The 23,315-nt window shown below is 30.5% G+C and overlaps 1 protein-coding gene across 1 annotated transcript in view; it reads right to left on the bottom strand.

Annotated features, from left to right (window-relative positions):
* Positions 1-697: 697 nt before the first annotated feature.
* Positions 698-23,315, bottom strand: part of LOC135955457 (uncharacterized) — a 48,265-nt gene continuing 25,647 nt past the window's right edge. Inside the window, exon 4 of the mRNA XM_065505808.1 lies at positions 698-2,448. Within this exon, the coding sequence (XP_065361880.1) occupies positions 698-2,448 (1,751 nt within the window). The remainder of the gene's footprint in view (positions 2,449-23,315) is intronic.

The raw sequence follows: 23,315 nt of genomic DNA, 5'->3' as shown, positions 1-23,315 counted from the left end.
TTGAAATAATAGTCAACATTGTGGACTTAAAATCGACTTTAAGGCTTTTGTAGTTAGGCTGTAAATTTTTAAATGCCTATAACTCCAAAATTATAAGAGAAAAATAGCACACGCAAAAATATTAAAATCTTTTAAATCGGATGGGAAACAAAAAAATGGCACGTGTTTAAAAATTATACATGTCGAAGGTACCATACTTTGAGCATATTTTAATAATTAAACTCGTATGCTCCTTGGCTACGCCCACGTAAAATTGTATCCCGATCGGATCAGGCGTTTAGAAATGCCAGATTTATTTCCAAAAAATTTCGATTCTGCCCCACTGTGCATTTTCACTGGAATTCAAGTTGAAAGCAAGTGTAATTCAAGCCTTAAATTATAGTCAAGCAATTGTATTACAGTTGTATTACACTTTATTTCAATAGCATTCTCCAGTAAAAAGAAACATAAATTCAAGCCATACATACGTCTTTTGTTTGGAATATATTTAATTTTTCAAACATTATTCAAGGGGCTTTGGTGCTTATTGAGAACTCAACTGAAAATAATTTGTTTGCTTAGTAATGCTTAAATTTAACTTAAATACTAGAGAAAATATTAAAAATATTTATTATATTAATTTTTTTTTAATTACAATGAGACTTCTCCAATGTACACAATAACTCATCATCATTACTCTTGGGCCAGGCCTTGAGCGCTAGACCAATGTACCCAATTGACTTATATCCACTGTATTCATGGCCATAATAGAGGGTGAAGGAGAGGCAGAGGTGGGCGGTTGTGAGGCTTTTAATGCGGATACTGTTGCTGCTGCTGATGCGGCTGTTAACGATGATGACGATAGTGGTGATGATGACGATGATGTTGTAAAATTAGAAGAGCAGGAGAAGGACGAAGAAGCTGTGGAAGGTTGTTGTACTAGAACAATATTTGTAGCTGGTATTTGGTGAGAATTTTGTGGCCTTGAGGTTAGAAATGTAGATGCCATTGGCATGTGTTGTTGCTGTTGATGGAAAATATGTTGAAATTGTTGTTTAGGGAATGCACTTGATAGTGGTGGTAGTAGTGATAGCGGTGGAGGTGGCGGCAGTAGATGTGATGATATAGATGTTGCTGGTATTTTTCCTGTTAGTGCTGCTGTTGCTGATGTTGTTTGTGTATGAAACATTTGTTTCTTAATGGTTTTGGCATTTTGTACATGTAATGACGACAACATATTTTTATCAATAAACATACATGACGTTGACACTGTACTGTGAGACAATGCCGCTTCACTGGATAAAGTGTGTGCTGTAACTGATACTGACGTTGTGGGGGTGGAAGTTGTAGCTGGTTGTTGAGGATGTTGCTGCTGTTGTGGTTGATTATTTGTAGTTGTAACAAAAACATTACGATTGGTTGAATTTGAAGTGTCATTCATGGAATTTGCTCTAATTTCATTTGAAAATCTTGGCTGATTTGTTGGAGGTAAAACAGTTGTTTTCATATTTATTCGCAAAGGATTATTAGCTATCGAGGCTGATGCCGCTGGTTTAGGTTCTTTATGCTCAATTTTTGTGGCTCGTAATTCAAGACTTGGTTTGGCTATAATCTTTTCTAATTTTATAACTTGTTCTTTTGATTTTATATTATTTAAGGATAATTTCTGTATATCTATAGATTTCTCTAGGTTCGTTAGTAAAGTGTTGGCATCATTTTTAAGCGGATTTTCTATAGGTTTTGTTGTAGTTATTTGATCGGCTTGCTGCTCATTATTATCCTTAATAACACTAGCGTTTTCTTGTTGCTCTTGCAAATACTCCATACTAAGCCGTTCTAAAATGAGCAATTTCTTTTGTAATTGTTCATTTGTCTGCATTAGGTTTGCCTCCACTTTACGTATATCGCCGCACTGTAGTGCCAAATTATTATCGAGTTTATCAATTTCCATTTGTGCTTCATGCTGAGTCTGTTGAGCCATCCTTAGCTGATGTTTGCGTACCTTGGCATGCAATTTGGCAGCCAGCTCTTCTTCCTTTTGTAGTTGTTTATTTAGAGTGTAGATTTTTTCCAACCACAATATTTGCATTTCAATTTCCTGCTCATTGCCATTGTCCTTGTTGCCATTACCATCTATAGCTTTCAATTCATTCAGTTCATGCTGTTGTTCTTTTTGTTGTTTATCCAACTTTTCTTTATCTTTATTTTTATTTGTTTTTAAATTAAAATCCTTTGCTGGAATCACCTCATCCTTTGTGAATTTGTCTTTGTGTCGTTTCTTTTTCTTTTCTTTTTTCACTTCCTTATCCTTGAGTTTATGTCTTGCCATCATATTAAATGCCTCGGTAGCTGAGGGTATTTTATCTGTTACGGCTCCAGCAGCTAACTTTGCTCCTGTTGGTGTAATTGTTGTCCTAGGATTTGGTATTAGTAGCGTCGTTGCTGTTGCCGTTCGATGGTACGGTTCATCTGTGTGAAAAACAGAAATAAGAAAATTGAAACATTATTAAAAAATCAAAAAAACAAGAAAAAATACTGAAGGTGTAAAGCTTTTGTTCAATAAAGATTAAGGAAAACAACTTAATACTGGTTATTGTTTGTACAGTGTCAACGAACTATGGTTTCATTACATATTTATCTTAATTTCATAAAAGATATTAGATAAAATTATATGGAATATAAGTATATAAGAAATGCAATATACTGATACAAGAATAGTTTTTACCTATTCTATTGTTTTTTTTTATTTTTAAGAATATAACCCGAAAATCCAGAAGAGACAACATGATTGATGTAGCGTATAAAAAAAAAAGATTTTAAATATTTCATTAATTTTAAAAATTATGCCCAATCTAAAATAGTTATATCATAGAGTATCTGACTGACTGATTGATCAAATCCCCGGATTTGCCAGTTTCCCTTTACACGCAGAGAAAAAAATGGTTGGAGCAAACATAATCTAAGAGATTTATGATTACTGTACAAACATATTATGATCACTATTATTATCGTGAAATATCATATTATGATGAAAAATAGTCGTAATATCATTGTTGTATTAATCACTTTATTATGTGTAGGCCTTAAAAATTCATTATTGACAATAGACGACTTATTTTTTGAACGCCGTTTTTGTTTTAAATAACTTATATGCCATTCTGAAGGGCAAATATCTGTCACTTATTCACTGAACATTATAGTGTAAACAACAACGTTTTTTTTTGCTTCAAAAATGTCGAATTTTGTACTAACAAATTATAATATGCGGGAAGTTTAACTTTACTTCTTTAATTTGAAAAAAGTGCCGCTATGACACCGATTGCTCTCCAAATCTTTTGGTGAATGCGTTCCATCGCTTTCAAAGTGCGAGAAATTGTTTGTGCTGTTCAGAAGTGCGGATTTTGACACGGACGACAAAGACCGCCCAGCCCAGCCACAAAAGTTTGAAGACCAATAATTGAAGGCATTACTCCATGAAAACTTAACTAGCTACTCAAGCCGGAATTTCAATACGTTTTCGCGCCGCAGGTTACATCCAAAAGCAGGGAAATAGGATATCATAGGAACTGAAGCCGAGAGACTTTGCAAGATGATTTTGCATGATTACTTGCAATGACAAATTGATTCATTACGATAACACGAAGACTAAGAGATCATATGTGAAGCCCGACCAACCAGCCGAATCGACACTAATTCCAAATATCCATGGCGTAAATGGGTGTTATACATTATGAGCTGCTGAAATCTGACCAGAACGTCACAGGGAAACTATACCGTATGCAATTCAGCATTGGTCGAAAAATGCTTCGAATATGCCATCAGATATGAAACCCTAATATTCTATCGTGACAACGCTCGGTCATATGTTGCAATACCTGTTAAAAAGTATTTAGAATGAAGTGGTTGGATTATAGTAATGACCCTGCCCCGTCCTACAACTATTTGTTTCGATCGATGCACAACGCTCTCTCTGGGATACGCTTCAGTTAAGAACAGAGTATCCGAAATTGGACTGATTCATGCGTGGAGCAGTTATTTTGCCTCGGAATCCATGCTCAATACTTTGAATAAATTTATATTGTGAAAATGTTTCAAAATAAAATCAAAAAAATTTTAAAAATCACGCAATCATATTGAGCCATAACAGCAAAAAAGACGTAAGCGCCATGATTATGGATTTTCGTTTTTTGACAAAGATCGATAGTTCTCGATCAGTCGCATCATCTCACAAAATACCATCGCTATATAATGTACCGTTGGGGCAAAAAGTTCTTTGTTATTGTTTTATCTTCTATATGCATTAGGGATATAACCAAATTTTGGCCCTAGCACCGCGCGATACCAAATGTTGTGTTATTTTGGAATATCTGGTGAATATGGTGAACTATAATTGTGAAAGCCACAAAACTTTACGGAATTTTCTTCGGTACCATTTTTCTTTGGAAAAATGGGCGTGGCAGCACCCATACCAAGTAAATAGTAATTTTCGAATATCTAAAGTACTTTTATAGCTAGAGTAAGTAGTTTGACTAAAAATAGGCTGGATCGAATCTTGAGCACCATAACTAGGGGTAGTATCGGGCTAAAGCTAGTTTTAATATAAATATATTTCGATAAATTATTATTTTGTGGTGTTGTAAAACTTTGTTTCAGTTTTCAATTAAAAATGGATACTGATTCTAATCATTATTCCGAACAAACAACTTTTTCGCAAACATGTTTTGCTTCGGAATCTTCAGATTCAGTACCTGCCTACATGTGTGGGTAAAAGGGGTAACAAAAAGCCAAGAATGTTACCAAAGAGATTACAAAATAAGAAACAGTATGATACTAGTGTTCAGCCGTATCGGAGTGCAACTAAAAAAATTTTATTCATATATAATGATAATAATATTAAAGTGTGCCAACAGTTTTTGCTGAAAACGCTTCACATATCACAAAAAAAATAAGATTGACTAGAAATAATGCAAGTGGTTTGAAAATTTTTAAATTTAAAATACGACAAATCTATTAAAAATTCACTACATGAAGCAATTCAAGATGACATTTAGTATTTACTTTAAAGTTAATTCTTTTTTAAACCATTGAACCATTACAGGATAAACATTACACTATGCGACAAAAAATAATACCTGTAGTGCGATTCACTAACTTTTAACGAACCGACAATCGTAATGTTTATCGACATAAATAATCGCTTGCAGTAACGATAGTGTGATTCAGTAATTTATTTTTAACGATTGTTTAAGATATGACATCTCTGTCTACAAAATATCAAAATAAGTGAAAAGTAGAAAACCATTATTTGACACACAATGAAATAATTAACCAGTGGTGTAGTGAGTACAACGTTGACTAGCAATCGGAAGGTTGTTGGTTCGACACTTGGCTGCGACTTACTTTTTTTTATTTATTTTTTTTAGTAAATACATAATTTAATAAATAATTCTACTAGCAAAACAACTTATTTCCGTCCAAAATGTAAAGGATTACTTTTGGGACATCGCAAACAAAAATAAGTAGTTCTTCCAGGTGAATAATTAGTAGTATAATCTTCAAATTCCCATATTTTTCAGCTTATTTTTTTATATTTTATTGTAAATATTAATAAGTTAAGTAAACAAAATTGTGTTTCCATTATTTTTACTATAGTTCCAGCTACAAAAGATGAAGATGACGAAGAAAAAATTGCAAATACACTTTATCGATAAAATAAACACAACTTAAATTATTGTCGCTAACATAACGAAAAAAAAACTGCTTAAAGTAACAGCTGACTTCAACCGACAGCGAATATCGTTAAAAATGTTACTGAATAGCAAATTCGATAAATTTTCGTTATATTTTTTTTTAACTATACGATTATCGTTATAAAAGTTAGTGAATCGCACTACTGGAAAGTGGTACAATTCTTCTGGAAGGTGATGTCGATTATAACAAGAATCTGTCTTTGAAATTTGCAAAACACCTCCAAAATCTTAAGTTACAGGTAAAAAACCGGGTTTTCATACCTTTAAGTACTTATAAGCCATTAACTAAGCTGATTCTCAATTCTAATGGTATATATATTATTTAAGTATTTTGACAAAATTTGTGTGCATTTCTTCAGTAAACATATTTTTGTTTATATTTTTTCACCATTTTCCAACTTTGAAGATGATTTTACATAGTATTTTATAAAGGAACCGTACTATTTATGCATTGATTTAAAACATAAGTTTATATATGCGTAAAACGCAATATTGCTTTTAAAAATCTATTGGAAATTGACAAAGTTATTAAAGATTTTACTAAAACAAAATTTTTGAAAATATATTTTTTCTAGTCATTTTACTTAGAAATTTTTGCTTACCGCTTTCTTTTTAACTCGTTATCATCAGTTTGCCGTAAAAGCGACCAGCAATATTCGGAAAATAGTACCTTCCTTATGTTTTTTTTCCTTCGAATTGTTTTTCTATTGTGACCATTTCTTGGTGAAAACGATCGCCATATTCGTCGCTGAACTGCCCCAGATTATCTGGAAAGAAGTCCAAATGAGAATGCAGGAAATACATTTTTATAGACATGTGGCAGCCCATTTCACCATAGGCACTCAAAAATTCATTAACCACAGCGACATAGTCATGGCTTGTTTTATTTTCAAGAACATTTTTACAAAGCGACACAAAACTCTTCCATGCGCGTTTTAAAATGGAACTTAGCTTATTCAAAAACTCCTCATCTTTCATAATTTTTCGAATTTGAGGTCCAATGAAAATTCCTAAAATTTATCAAAATAGGTAAAAGAAAGAAGGTTTGGGATGATATTGATAAAAACCTCCTTTTATTTTGCCTTCGCTTAATTTTGGGAAAATCCTTTTAAGATAGCAGAAAGCTTCGCCGTTTATATCAAGCTTTTTAACAAATTGTTTCATATAACCTAACTTAAGGTTCAGCGGAGGCAAAATTATATCATGATAACGAGTTAAAAAGAAAGCGGATAAGCAAACATTTCTGAGTAAAATGTCTAGAAATGATATTTTTAAAAAATTTTGTTTTAGTACAATCTTTAATAAGTTTGTCAATTTCCAATAAATTTTAATTTTTGTTATTTCTTATAAATTATAACATAGAGTTGTTTTTTAATAAATTCATAGGAACGTAACCGCCTTAACATAAAATATTGGCTAGACATCATGACAGCAAAAAAGACGTATGCGACATAAATACCCATTATCGTGGAAATATATGAAATAAAATAAATGCAATGTATAGATAAGAAGTAACAGTGCTCACAAACCAAAGATATTTTAAAACAAGTAAGAAAGTATGGTCGGTCAAGCCCGACCATATAATACCCTACACTAAGTAAAAGAGCAAAAAAATGTTTCTTTTAAAATTTCAATAATTTATATTTTTGAGTGATTTTCGGAAGTGGGGTTATATGGGGGCTATGACCAATTATGGACCGATCACCATGAAATTAGGTCATGTGATTTATGTCTACATTAAAGTTAACTATGTTGAATTTTGTGTGTTTACCAACATTTTTAAGCGATTTATGCACGTTAAAGTGATTTTCGAAAGCGGGTCTATATGGGAGCTATGACTAAAATTTAAAAATTTTAAACCGATCTACAATGAAAGCACGATGGGGTGTCGAGGGAAGGACTTACCGATACGAAAATTTTCCCAAATATTCTTTGGCGATCGGAAGTGTATTGTATTCAAAATTACCAAAATAGCTTAAGTACAACCATATTTATGGTCAAAAATGTGAGACAACTTTGATATCAACGAACAATAGATAATAATATTTGATGACAATCGCCCCTTAATAGGTCATAGCTCTATATGGCGCACATGAAATATTACCGAATAATTTTTTTGTTGATCAGAAATGTTTGGTGTTGAAAATAGGTAAATGAATTTTATATACTAATCAACAACAGAAAATTTTATTTATTTATTGTATGAGTGAAGAAGGAACCAAAAATTATGGTTGGTTGGTTAACGTGGTTTTTCTCTGCGCTCGAACAGTCAAGTAGAGTCGAAAGGACCCCGTTTTGACAAGACCAGACTACTCAATATGTGCCTCTTGACACTAAGGGCTGGGCAAAGAAGGTGGAGCATCGTTTCCACTTTTTCCCTGTCCTTTCAGCTACATAAATGGTCGTTAAAGGGGAGTCCAAGGCGACTTCAATGATTGCCTAGCAGCCACGCCCTGGTAATACTGATCGGTAACCTTGATATATCCCTTCTATTGCGGGTTATCAGTTACATAGTATGTTTTTCCTTAAAGGTGGGCCACTGTAGCTTGGCCGCCCTACATGTAACTAATATGCACCATCTGTTATCAGCATTTGTAAGAAAGAGTCTGAAGATAATGGCTACTGAAACCGCATTGGAGATATCCAAAGCAGATCATATTCAGGCTAAATCGGCTTTTTGTTCATTGCCATAGTAGTCGCCATGCGCAGGGACCCAAACTAAAGCAATGTTAGATAGACTATTTAGCTTTGATAAATCATTCTTAGATTGCCTGCCTAAAGAATATGAAGTTGTATAGGCATTCAATGAAAGAAGTGCAGCCTGGCTGTTGGAGAACCAACACCACAGCTCATTCTAGAAGTATCTGTATATATTTTGGTGTCATATTCATACACGAGGTTACCTCTACACCACTCACTTCTGGAGGGAACTAAAACTCTGAATCAGCCTACTGATTCTGGGCCGATCTCTAACATCACGATCTCTAACATCCAGATGCATTAAACCTCGCTACAGGCAGAGGTATCCATTATGTGAAGTTTAATTAATGGCTAGAAAATATGAATTTGTAGTACTATCGATATACCAAATAACATTTAAATATTGAATGTTGCACTGAATTGCTTTAACTTTATAAACTAAGAAATACCATAATCTATTAGCATTCTATGATTATAGAAGAGATGAAAGCATCTTCTTAAATTGGTCATTAGAATATGGGGCATTTCATGTCAAGTGAACCTACTTTTGAAATCGATGTCTTCCAAGGTTAGCTCTATTGGATAGTAACTCAGACACAATTTTTCAACAACATCGGTCGAGAACTCTCTGAGTTATAGGGGGTAAAATTTTGACAATTTGGTCAAACAGGGGTTTTTTCTTATCCATGTAACTTATTACCTATTGTTCTTAGCAAAATGTGTCCCAAATAGTATAGATAGCTATTTCTTCGATCTTTCGAAAAAAAATATTTAAAAAAAAAAATAAAAAATTTTTAATATTTTTTTTCCGAAATCAAAAACTTTTTTGACTTTTTTTTAAAATGCGTCCTTTTTTTTTTTTTTTTCTTAAAATAAAGTTTAGATATTTTCCTTGAACACCTACTTGGTCGCTTAGTGGGATGCGAGTGGGATATCTATCAAAATAAATATTTTGTAACTCAAAACATAAAATTTTTGACTTTTTTTGCAAAATCAAAAACTTTGTTGACTTTGTTTTTTCAAAATGGACCCTTTTTTAATCTTTTTTTTTAGGTCAAACAAAAGCTTAGATATTATCCTTGAAGACCCTTTTGGTCGCTTAGTGGGATGCGAGTGGGATATCTATCAAAATAAATATTTTTTAACTCAAGACTTACAATTTTTGACTTTTTTTTTTGCAAATACGATTTTTTCCAAATGGGCCCTTTTTTAAAAATTTTTTTTGTAGTCAAAAGAAAGCTTAGGTCCATTCCTTTAAGATATTTTTAGTCCCTTAGTGGGATGCGAGTGGGATATCTATCAAAATAAATATTTTGTAACAATTTTTTAATTTTTTTTTTCAAAATCGAATTTTTTTTCCAATATGGGACTTTTTTTAAAAATTTTTTTTTTCTCAAAAGAAAGCTTAGGTCTTTTCCTTTAAGACCTATTTTGTCACTTAGGAAGATGTGAGTAGGATATCTATTAAAATAAAAATGTTGTAACTCAAGACATTCAATTATTGACTTTTTTTTTGCAAATTCGAATTTTTTTCAAAATGGGCCCTTTTTTAAAAATTTTTTTTTAGTCAAAAGAAAGCTTAGGTCCATTCCTTTAAGATATTTTAGGTCCCTTAGTGGGATACGAGTGGGATATCTATCAAAATAAATATTTTGTAACTCAAGATATACAATTTTTGATTTTTTGGCAAAATCAAAAACTTTTTTGACTTTTTTTTAAAATGGGCCCTTTTTGTAATTTTTTTTTTTTGCTATAAAGAAAGCTTAGGCCTATTCCTTTAAGATGGTTTTGATCGCTTAGTGGGATGCGAGTGTGATATATATCAAAATAAATGTTTTGTAACTCAAGACATACAATTTTTGTGTTAAAACATGTATTTTGATAGATATCGCACTCGCATCCCACTAAGGGACTAAAAATATCTTAAAGGAATGGACCTAGGCTTTCTTTTGAGCAAAAAAAAAATTAAAAAAGGGCCCATATTGGAAAAAAATTTTGATTTTGCAAAAAAAAATTAAAAAATTGTATGTCTTGCGTTACAAAATATTTATTTTGATAGATATCCCACTCGCATCCCACTAAGGCACTAAAAATATCTTAAAGGAATGGACCTAAGCTTTCTTTTGACTACAAAAAAAATTTTAAAAAAAGGGCCCATTTGGAAAAAAAATCGTATTTGCAAAAAAAAAGTCAAAAATTGTAAGTCTTGAGTTAAAAAATATTTATTTTGATAGATATCCCACTCGCATCCCACTAAGCGACCAAAAGGGTCTTCAAGGATAATATCTAAGCTTTTGTTTGACCTAAAAAAAAAGATTAAAAAAGGGTCCATTTTTAAAAAAAAAAGTCAACAAAGTTTTTGATTTTGCAAAAAAAGTCAAAAATTTTATGTTTTGAGTTACAAAATATTTATTTTGATAGATATCCCACTCGCATCCCACTAAGCGACCAAGTAGGTGTTCAAGGAAAATATCTAAACTTTATTTTAAGAAAAAAAAAAAAAAAAGGACGCATTTTAAAAAAAAGTCAAAAAAGTTTTTGATTTCGGAAAAAAAATATTAAAAATTTTTTATTTTTTTTTTTAAATATTTTTTTTCGAAAGATCGAAGAAATAGCTATCTATACTATTTGGGACACATTTTGCTAAGAACAATAGGTAATAAGTTACATGGATAAGAAAAAACCCCTGTTTGACCAAATTGTCAAAATTTTACCCCCTATAACTCAGAGAGTTCTCGACCGATGTTGTTGAAAATTTGTGTCTGAGTTACTATCCAATAGAGCTAACCTTGCTGCAAATTTCATCCCGATCGGAAGACATCGATTTCAAAAGTTGGTTCACTTGACATGAAATGCCCCATATACCCACAATATTTTCAACTACATTTTGCTTCAATAAAAGACCAACAATTTATTTAAACTATAGGGTATTTAAAACTGCCTTTTATTACTATGCACATAAGCCTTAATTTCCATTGAATCCATAACAACACGAAAATAAGTCTACCCAAATATTCTTGGTAAATTCTTATCTTACCGGATTGTGTAAACTTCTCGACCTCCCACCATTCCACTCATTGCATCCCATACAATTCAAATAGCCGTTGATTTTCTTATTTATCTTTCCTTTACATGGAAAACAAGCAATTAATCAGAAAAAATATTACAGAAGTAAATAAAAATCGAAATAATAATAAAATTTGAAAAAAAACCAAAGAAAATGGAAGACAGCGGAAAAACTGTTGAATAAAAATTAACAATACTGCGAATTTATTGGCATAAATTAATGCCATTTTACTATACTGTGGCATAGATATAAAAATAGTTTATTTTTAAATGGAATTTGATGGCAAATTTAAACAAATGTATTGATTTTTTTAATCAAAAATTAACGAACAGAATTTTTTTTCTTATTTCATACAATATATCTCATAAATTTGATAAAAGTCAATAAGAAATCTCTGTTAGGTTGTAATGGACAAATTTTTGTTCGAAAATTTTACAAATTTTAAATTCCATAAAGAATGAGCAGTGCATTTCATAGGTATAACCTCGAAAGCGCTATCATTGATTTCATGTTAACAGATAGAGACCGTCCATTAATGGTACAGCCTACACTTTGGGCAGTACCCAAGAATTATTTGCAGGAGCCAGACAAAGTACGAGTTATATTTTGAATATCTATACAATTTTAACTGATCGAGTTATTTTTATGTTGACATCCAATAAAATCATTATATTCTGTAGACTATTTAATAATTTCCGATCAGACATTTTGAATGAAACAGAAGTTTTTGAATAAAAAATATTTTATTTATCAACATAGTCTCCTTTGAGCTCTATAGACTATGTCCATGTTCAGGTTTGGAAACAAGAAATAATGACCCGGAGCTAAATCCGGAGAATAGGGCGGATAAGAGAGCGAATTCAAGGCTTTTTGACATGCCAACTGCACATTAGAGCACTATTACGTTTGTGGTTGATTGTGAGCAAACATGGTACCGATCTTGCGGAAAGCTTTCTCATAGCCAAGCGATCATCCAAAATTGAAAGCACTGATTCTATGGCTTCCACAATCTCTCTCACTTTCAATCTCCGATCAGCCAACACCATATCGTGGATTTCTAAAATTGTTTTGGGTTTAGAGACATTCTGTAAACCACCTTTTTACCATTGAAATCGATGGTACAGTATTTATCAAGCTTATCCTTGGTTTGAGTGATGGTTTTTTTTCACAAAAAAAATGCTTAAATAGCGCACTTTTTCCATTTTCTCCTCGTAACTAAATATTCATAATTTTCAAAATTATTTCTGAATTAAAAAATGTCCAACACAAGTTAAAGTTGTCGTTGTAATACTCATATTGAAAATGTCACTGCAGTACACTGTAGCGTATGAGTACGACAAAATTTTATTGGAATTGTTCAGTACTTATACTCACAAACTTTTAATACAGGAAATATTCGCAAAATATAAAATATAAACAAATATTCAACACATGAATATTAAATAATTTCAATAACATTTACAATGAAGTAATTTCCGGTTTTCCATGAAATTTTTGCACAAGTATCAAAAATTTAAAAATGTCGTTGAATTGAAATTTTACAATTATCTTTATTGTCCAGAATTGCAATCAATAGAAGAATATTGCTAAATAATAAGAAAAATTTTAAATGAAAAGTTCAATTATAGAAGAGTTCACAGCTAAGTGGGAAAAGTGGATAGAGGTCTACACACAGAGAAAAAATGAACACATCCGTGTACGATTTGACACCATTTGGTGTCAATAGTGTATCAACCCCGTATGTGCACAAATTGTACACGAACGGTGTCAATTTGACAAACGAAAAAATGACAGCATTACGTTGCCAAATTGACACTATCAGACCGTTAACAATTTGTCACCGTTAGTGTACGATTTGACTCCACACCGTTGTCAATTTGATACCGCACCGTTGTCAATTTGAAACCATGTGTTGTCGATTTGATACCGTTCGATTTGGCAATTGAAATAAATAATAATTCCTTTATGTTTTACATTTATTTTTAAATACAATACGAATAAATACTTAAATATAAAATACATATAAATATTCCATGTTTAAATGTGGCAAAACATTGGAGTCAATTGTCGGAGTTCCTGTATGTGAAATTTCAAATACCATCCCTAATTGTGGCACCTCTTATACAGGTTCTACATTGCTGATAATTATATGTATATATATAGGCCTACTTTCCTTTTATATTTACAAAATCTGAAGGCATGTTTATTGTTTCCAGGAATTTTGGGAGTTGTATGTCGTCACAGGATTCGGTGATATTCTCATTTCTTGCACTGCCTGGATCTTCATCTGCATCAACACAAATTCACTATTAAACAAAATTACACGTTCTTTTATATTTTCGTTTTTAAATATTTTCACTTTTTTAATGTAAATAAAATTAAAACTCACTTATAAAACAAAGCAGAGCAAAAAGTTTCGCCGCAACACTTTGACAATAGCTTGTCAGCAACTCATGTAGAGATGCGTCGGCGAATAATTTAACAACATTAAGTTGTCGATTCATACCCGTTTTTTTACAAATTGTAAACGTACGGTGTCAAAATGACACCAACCGTTGTCGATTTTGGAACGACATTTTTCCCTCAGTGTAGTGGAAACTCTAATGAAATTAATTCACAAGAAGTCCCATATTTTACATGTCAATCTACTTCTGATTATTAATTTTTTTTTTCATTTTTGTTAGTAATTTATATATGAAAAGCAGTAGAACAAAAGGTACTTTTTGAATTTTTTTACAAATTGATTAGTGTTTATAAACCGGTTAACCGAAAAACCGGTTTTTCTTCGAAATCTCGGTGTTTTGCGAACCGGTTAATTTAAAATGTTGATTTTCGGTTAACCGGTTTATCGGGTTTTTATCACTCGGTTAACCGGTTTTTAAAATTTGTGACTAAAATTAACAAATCTCACGTTTTACTTCATTTTTAATATTCATTGTATACACATTATTTGTCTGACTTGAAACCTAAACTGCTGATTTACAATACAAACCTCTTTAGATTAATATTTTTAATAATTACAATGATTCTAAATAGTAGAGGACGATGAGTTTACTTTAAAACTTTTTCAGAATAAATTTCACATAATGAAACTATTAAAAATTAAAATTATATTCCGCATAACTCTATAAATTTTGGCTAAATCTTACTAAGTATTCATTAAAAACTTAGTGATGATTTTACCAAACGTTAAATTGAATTCGATGTACATACCTTCTTTCAATAAATTTAATTTCATTAGTGTTAGAGAGACAAAAAACGTTCTAAAATCCATTATTTTAAATATTTATGAAATCTGATAATGGAGTTTTTTTATAATGACAAATAATCACAGCTAAGAGGAAGCGTTTACATCTTATAGGTCTTTTTTTTGGGACTTGTAACATTTTCTGTTTCATATCAGAAAGTCGAGGTGATAATAGATTTCAAAATTATGAAATATTTAATTAAAAAAATTATTTACATTTTTTGATTGAAATTCAATGAATAAACCAATAATTTAAACAAGTATTATATATTTAGTAACATATTTATACTCATTTGACTGAGATAATAATTTTGAAATTTTTACAAAATAAATGGACTTAGCACTTTTGTACATTTATAGTTATTTAATATTAACAATTCCTGACTACTCAAAATTGCAAATTTTGAAGCTGTATATACTTTATTGGACATTTTATGTTTTCTACACATATATGACGGTTAACCGGTTTAACCGGTTTTTTCGATGTCGGTTAACCGAAAAACCGGTTTTTTCAAAAAGGCCAATTTTCGGTTAACCGACAAACCGGTTTTTTAAAAAGTCCGTTTTTTATAAACACTAAAATTGATTTTTTGGTAATTTTATAATATTTGGAAATTCTAGGAAAAATCAATTTCCCAAAATTTTTAAATTTTCCAAAAAGTATCGTTTGTTCCGCGGCTCCTCACTTTTCTTTTAAAATCTATGATATCAAACTTAATTATCAATTTTTTAAGGGTTTATGATTTTGACAAAATATAAATTACAATCACAACTCCGAAAGATTGTTATAAGGTGTTAAATTTTTTCATAGTAGAATTGCTCTTTGCTTGTCCTGTTCTAATGGAAGCAAAACGAATAAATTTGTCAACATTGTAACTACACTGTCCAACAAATTGATTGGAGCTGAAAGAGCATGTAGAGTAGATCATTTTTGTAGAATAAACTTATAGGGTTGTTTTACATATAGCCCAGCTGGTCAAAGTTTGAATTTTTTTATAAAAGGGAGCATTATACTTAATGAAACAAATTCTGGAAGTTAATGTCTGATAGAATTCTTATTGTCTGAGTTATATTATGAAATTTTATGGGGATCATTTTTGTGGAAGGTCATAACCCTCTAGCTCCTCTATTTAGGGGTCAGTTTGACCCATTTTTCGAGAAAATTAAAAAAAGTCCTTTAAAAAACAGGATTAAACTATTCCACAAAAATGTTTGCAGGAATATTTTAGTGGAGTTCACCAAAGACACCAATGTAAATACTGCTCTTTACGCTTGATTAGCAAAATTACACGCCACCTCGGGTCTCAAATTGTTTAAAAAAATCGCCAAAACTCCATTTATGATCCGAATGGGCTGAAATTTAAAATGTAAATAGTCCTTGAGAAGAACATGAGAAAAACATGAGTGTTATCTCTTTTAGGTCAAGAGCTATTAGATTTTTTTTTTTAATTTTTTAGATATTCTTTAAATATCAGCTATAATTGTGATAAAATGTCGAATAAAATTAAAATAATTAGCTTATAGTTATCTCGTCTCTATAAAGAGTTACACGCAGCCAAATTTGGAATATGTAAAAATGGCCGAGGCACTCTTTTTAAGCAAATTCCAAAATAAAAATTGAAAGGTAAAATATTTTCATGGTAATTCAATTCAGAATCGGCTTTTGCTATTTTGATAAATGTTTAAAAAATGTCAAATTCATTTTCAGCATGCAAAAAATAGTAAGAAAACATACATTGCAAAGAAATTATTCCAAAAAAATATTTGAAATTAATTATGTAAGATAGAGAAATAACAAAAATGCAAATAAAACCGCAAAAAAAAATTAGTTTGTTATGAAATCCACACCCTAAATGAGGGCTGTTTTACTGAACATTTTACCATCAAAAAGAAATTTTTGTGAAAATTAAAGTAGAGGGGTTTGAATGTAGGCCCTCGATATTTGAAAATATGCTAGGAAATGTATTTTTAAGAAATGATTTTAAAAAATTCTTTAACAAATTTCTACTATGTTCGATAAGCTGCAGGTCTGTATGAATAAGCAGCTGTAGTTTGTGGCTTATTCACAGAGACCTGAGGCTTAAAAAAATTCCACAAGAAAAATTCTTACGTGGTCAAATCGCACTATATTCATGGCCAGTTCATTTCACCTCAACAAGAGATGACCATGTCCTCAAATAAATCGGGCAGAATGTCCAAAGTGGCATGAGCTATTGAAACGACTTATCGCTGGTGCCCATATCATCGAATTCAGGCCAAAAGAAATTGGTAATCATCAACCAATACCGCACGCCATTGACGGTGATAGCCTTGTCAACTGAATAAATGACAGCCGAGTCAACTCTCACTGTTCGAAAGTCCCTATTGGAAGACCCTGTACATAAAATGTTATCAACGGAAACCTATATATAAATCTATATCATTTGGAGTTAAGATAAAACATCAATCATAAAGAATATAAATTTGTTTATCGGATGTTGTACAACACCTGTTTGAGTATATACTTTAAATTTAATGCCCCTCAAAAAAAATTACAAATAAAAGTTTCTGAAAAAAACCTTACCTTTATTGCTATTATGATAAAAACAAGTCTCAGGGCTAAACAATTTATTTGCCACCATTAAATTTGTCTACCAGATTTAATGCGTATTTTTGTAAAAGATTTCTCAGCATATTGAAAAGGATTCAATATGAAATATTTTATATACGAGTATTTACATTCATAACCATAAGCACAGACGATAACAAAGATAATAAAAATTTAAAAACATGTATAAATAAGGGTGGAACACTTTTTAGTACCAGATATAATTTAGCTAAAATTGCATTATACAAAAATTCAATAAATAACTTGCATAATAAATTATTAAAAAAAAAAACCTACATGTTAAAAATACTTAATAAACAACGGATGTAGCAACATGCTTTTACTTCCTTATACTGCTTTGTTAATTTTAATCTGAAATGAACTCACTCCCATCTAAACCCACCTAATGTAGCTTTATTATGGAAGAAATTGATCATAAAAATGCCTAAAATATATTTTCTTTACAAAAACTCAAGGACAGCAATTCAACTCACCTTAGTATGTCTTTTTTATGGTTTTTATAACCAATTTTCATACAATAAAACCAAACAGATTTATGGAGGTTGATGATGATGGTGATAAAACTGTCCTTGTGGGTATATTATTGATAAGATTTATTTTATGCAAAAATATTTTCTTTTTTTTATAATTTTATTAAAATTACACACAAAGTTACTAACAAAATTCACAGACTAGATTTAACATGAATACGTAAACAGACTGTAATAATAAATGAAGATTGCATGGAAAAAATAAACAAACATCACAGGAATGTAATGAAAATATAGAAATTAAAATTAAAAATCGCCTGAAAGCATATAAAATCAAGAGCCCATTTATATTGGCAATTTTTCGTGCGATAAATCGCAGTAAAATTTGTACGAAGACGCATGTCTTGCAATTGTAGGGGATTTTTAATTGTTGTTAGTTGTCAAATATTAATATGAAAATTTGCAAGGCACAAATTTTTTCGTTTAATCGTGAAAGAAAACATAAAAAAATACTACGATTAATGCCCAATGCAAATAGTAGGATATTCAATCGATATTTTGGTCAGTTAACTATTCGAATAATTAAAAATTGCCGATTTTCAAATAACCAATAAACCAATTAATTTGTGTCGATTAACCGACATTTCTTTTTTTTACAGTTTTTTGCATTTATTTTTCCATTTTAATTCAAATATCAAAGAAAAATTACATATTTTTTCGAACATTTAGTATAAGAACTGACATATTTAATTTATTTAAACATCGTTTGTTTTTACATTTATAGACGAAACTGGAGAAATTACTGAAACAGAACTTAACGAAACTATTAAAATTATTCAAAATCTAAAAATCCAAAAAATATAATAAAGGATTTTATATGCTTAGAAAAAACTAAAAACAAACTGAGATATTGGATATTCTTATCATGCCATACTTTCGATTTCCCCAACATCTACAATCAGCGAGAGGGTTTTTTCCAAGTCAAGTTTTATTAAAAAGAAAACATTTAACTGTATTCTTGAGATTTCAGAGATTGAAATGGCTATTGTTGATTTAAGTTCCAAAAAATCACCTGGTTGTTATAAAATCAGTAACAATATGCTCCTCGAGCTACCCCAAATTGCATTAAGTATAACCTTCGCTTTACCAAAGGTTTTTTATGTACATGGTTTACCAATACCCACCCGGGTGACACTACACTTCTATAAATATATGCGAAGAACGAAATTTTAAAAAAATTAAAAAACCTTATAAAAAGTTTAAAATGGTTCTATTAAATTCTATAGAACTCTAGAATTTGTTCAGTGAGTACAAATTTCATTTAAATCGAAACAAAATTAAAAAAAATATTAAACCAATAAAATCGATGTGGTCACCCGGGTGGGTATTGGTAAAGCGAAGGTTAATCCTATTTATTTTTAATGCTATATTACGCCTTGAATATTATCCACCAGAATGGAAGGTTTCTATAGTTACAATGTTACCTAAGCCAGGAAAAGATCACACTAAAGTAGAATCATATAGACCCATTAGCCTATTGTCAAATATATCAAAGCTATTGGAAAAATTCTTAATGCACAAGTTAAAGCCGATAGTGAATCATTTTGATTATATTCCAACTAATCAATTCGGATTTCGAGAAAAACATAACACCATAGAACAAACTCACAGGCTGGTAGATATCATATCCAAGACATTTGAAGAAAAAAGATATTGTTCTGCACTTTTCATCGACGTTTCGCAAGCCTTCGACAAAGTATGGCATGAAGGATTATCAATAAAAATAAAACAATATTTAACAGTAAACACACATAAGCTTCTAGAAAGTTATTTAAGTCATCGAAAGTTCGTTCTTAAAGAGGGAGACTTCATAAGTTCATCACAGCCTATTGAAGCAGGCGTACCCCAAGGAAGTATACTGGGTCCCTTCCTATATTTGCTATATACTTGTGATATGCCTACAAACAGTCGAACCCACATAATATAATCGACATAGAAAGGTGGTTAAAACCATGGAGAATAAAAGTAAACGAGCAAAAATGTATACATCTTACATTCACATTGCGTAGAGAATCATGCCCTCCAATCCTAATAAATAATCATATAATACCTCAACAAACCGAAGTTAAATATCTAGGTCTGCTTCTAGACCGACGTTATACCTCGTAAAAGCATATAGATACGAAATTGACTCAAATTAAGTTAAAATTTCTACAAATTTACTGGATAATTGGTAAAATCTCGAGATTTAGTTTAGATTGCAAACTTTTGCTGTACAGCTCAATAATAAAACCCATATGGTGCTATGGAATTCAATTATGGGACACGGCCTCCAAAATAAAATATTAAAAATGATAACAGCAGCGCCTTTGTATGTGAGAAATATTAACATTCATAAGGACCTAGGTGTCTCCCTGGTGAAAAATGAAATAAAAAAACAAGCGGAGTCATATTTGAAAAAGTTAGAAGTTCACCCTAACCCACTTGCACGAACATTAATGAGAAGTAATGGCTACATCCGACTAAGAAGAAGGAATCCAACAGACCTGCGCTGATGATAGGATCTATAAATTAAGCATAATTTTTCGACCAACTGTGGTGGGACGTAAATAAAAATTAATATTTAGATTTAAGATTTTAACAAATTATTGATAGTTCACATTATTTTGTGAAGATACAATAAATAAAATATGAAAAAAAAAATTTTATTCTTTTTTTAAGCAGATTATTTCAAAAGATCTCACTAAAATCATAAAAAAAACTCACATTTGTAGGTATATAATAAGTTAGAGAGCTATATTCGGCTGTGCCAATTTTATATAACCCTTTACCAAGTTATATTTTAAAACAAATATTTTTAGGTAGACAAAATTTTAATTTTTTTTAAAAAAGTTTTTTACAAATTTTTTAATTTTGTTTTTGAAAAAGAATTCATGAGACAAAAACAATTTGAATGAAAAAAAAATCGGGTTAAAAAATATTTTTCCCGATTTTGACCCATTGTAGGTCCAACTTACTATAGCCTTATATACATCGTTGCAATGGACTTTGAAATATCTATCATTGATATACATATTGAATATATTAATGACATAGATCAAAAATAGGCCAAAAATCGAGGTTGTCCCGGTTTTTTCCTTATATCTCAGCCATTTGTCGGCCGATTTTTTAGCTTTTAAATAGCAACCGAGCCGGATGAATTCCCGATATACTGATGTGTGAATCATGTATTTAAGTTATTTGGGGGCTACGGAAAGTTGATTTCAACATACTGACGGACATACGGACATGCCTATATCGACTTCGCTATCTATAACGATCCAGAATATATATACTTTGTGGGGTCGCAAATAAAAAATATAGAAATTACAAACGGAATGACAAAGGGTATAAAATGGATTTCAAATACCATATTTGAAATTATTCGGTTAATCGAATAATTTAAAATTAACCGATTAAATCTAAATCCCGATTAATTATTTGCTTGATTAACCGATTAAACCAGAATCCCGAATAATTAAATACCCTAGTAAATAGGCTCTAACTAAATTCCTGACAATTCATTATACGTATGAGCAATATGAGTGTTTAAAAAGAATTACTTATTACTCATACGCAACATATTACAATGAAACTGACAACAGGGATGTCAGATATTTTTGCGATTTTTCAACAAACGTGGCGAATTTTAAACGTGTTTGGCAATGAAACGTTATATTTGAGAATTTTTGATGAATTCTCTGAATAAAAAAAATTATGAAAACAGATTTAGTTTTCCATTTGAAATTTGATTTAAATTGTTCTTTGAAATTAAAATGTATGAATTAAATTTTCTACTAAACTTGTATAAATTGCAATATTTGTTTTATATTTCAAACAAATAGTATACATTATCTATAGTAAAGGCTACACAAGCTGAATGCAAACGTTGAAAATTTCCTCTAGGATCATCCCATTGTACATATGTTTCCGCATTTTTTCAACACAATCATATTAAAATGTTTAGGAATACGTCTAACGAATTTATATTAAAGTAAAATTCTTCTTTCCGCTGATTATTTAATAGCTTCAAGCTGTAGTCAAAAAAAATCTATACAATACAAAACGTGCTACAGCACGTTTCCTATTGTATTACCAATAAAAATTGCCAGAAATAATGTTGCTAAAATTAAATGTAATCAAATTAAATTTTTTTCTTACTCCAAAAATAAGCAGTAAAAAAACTCATATGAAATCCGTTTTTTGCCTGACACTTAACGGAAATTAAATTAATTTTTGGAGAAAAAAAATACTCAAACAGAATGGTTTATGTTTTCACACTTATATTTATAACATAATTATTATGTTAACTGTTGTTTTGTGGCAAATATCTTTTTTTTTATCGAATTTCATGCGTGTGATTGTTTGCAATGTCTGCCATATATTGTGGTAAATTTTAACGAGTGTAAATATTTTTATAGGTCCTAAACAAACAATGTCGTAATGAAGAAACTAAAGGTATAATAGCACAGTCATAATAAGATACCAGTAAATAAAAAGTGGGTTTATTGTTAGCACTAAGAAAACCTATCGTTATTACCAGACTCTTTTTATTTTAAAGAAAACTCTTCATGATTGCTTAAGGATATCTAAGACTGTAATACAATAAAGGATTTTATGTAAAAAAAAATTAATTTAACATTTAAGAAATTTTAGTTTTAAAAAACTATAACTTGGACAACAGATAAATAAATTCAATTCTTTAAAATTTTTTCAGAATATCATGATTAAAATCAAAAAACAAATATTCTGAACGTATGACAAAACTGTTAAACTTTTAAATATTTAGAATACGTATAACATAACAATGTATTAAACCCATCAAAAGACATTAAAAAACTGATTTACTTATAAACTCGTTACTATAAATTTTCCGGAAGACAAATTTTAATTTAACTATTATATGCTAACGATTTTAAAAACAACCTATACTCGTCAAATTAATTTTCGGATGCGGGATCTATGATCAATTATGAACCGATCACCATGAAAATAGGGCACGTGATTTCATTCTATCTTTTGAATATTTTAAACTTGGTTTTTGTTTTTAATAACTTGTATGTCATTTTGAAAGGGTACATATTTGTCATTTATTATCACTTAGTTATTGAACATTATAGTGTAAACAACAAAGTATTTTTTTCTTCGAAAATGTTGAGGTTTACTTCTTCAATTTGCCAATGAAGCACACCGATTGCTCACCGAAGCTTGTGGTGAATGTGTTGCACCGGTATCAATGTGCGAGAGATGGTTTGTGTTGGTCAGAACTGGTGATTTTGACACGGAAGACAAAGGTCGCCCAGGCCAAGGTTTGAAGACCAAGAATTGGAATCATTGCTCCACACAGAAAAAACTATTTAATTCAAACATTTATCACATATTTTCTGATATTTTCTATTGAATTTTGAGTTTTGAATTTGATAATGTTGACAATTGAATATAAAATTTTCGTTAT

The sequence above is a fragment of the Calliphora vicina genome, chromosome 3 (genome assembly GCF_958450345.1).
Source record: "Calliphora vicina chromosome 3, idCalVici1.1, whole genome shotgun sequence".
Classification (NCBI taxonomy): domain Eukaryota; kingdom Metazoa; phylum Arthropoda; class Insecta; order Diptera; family Calliphoridae; genus Calliphora; species Calliphora vicina.
This window is presented reverse-complemented; position numbering and strand designations above follow the sequence as displayed.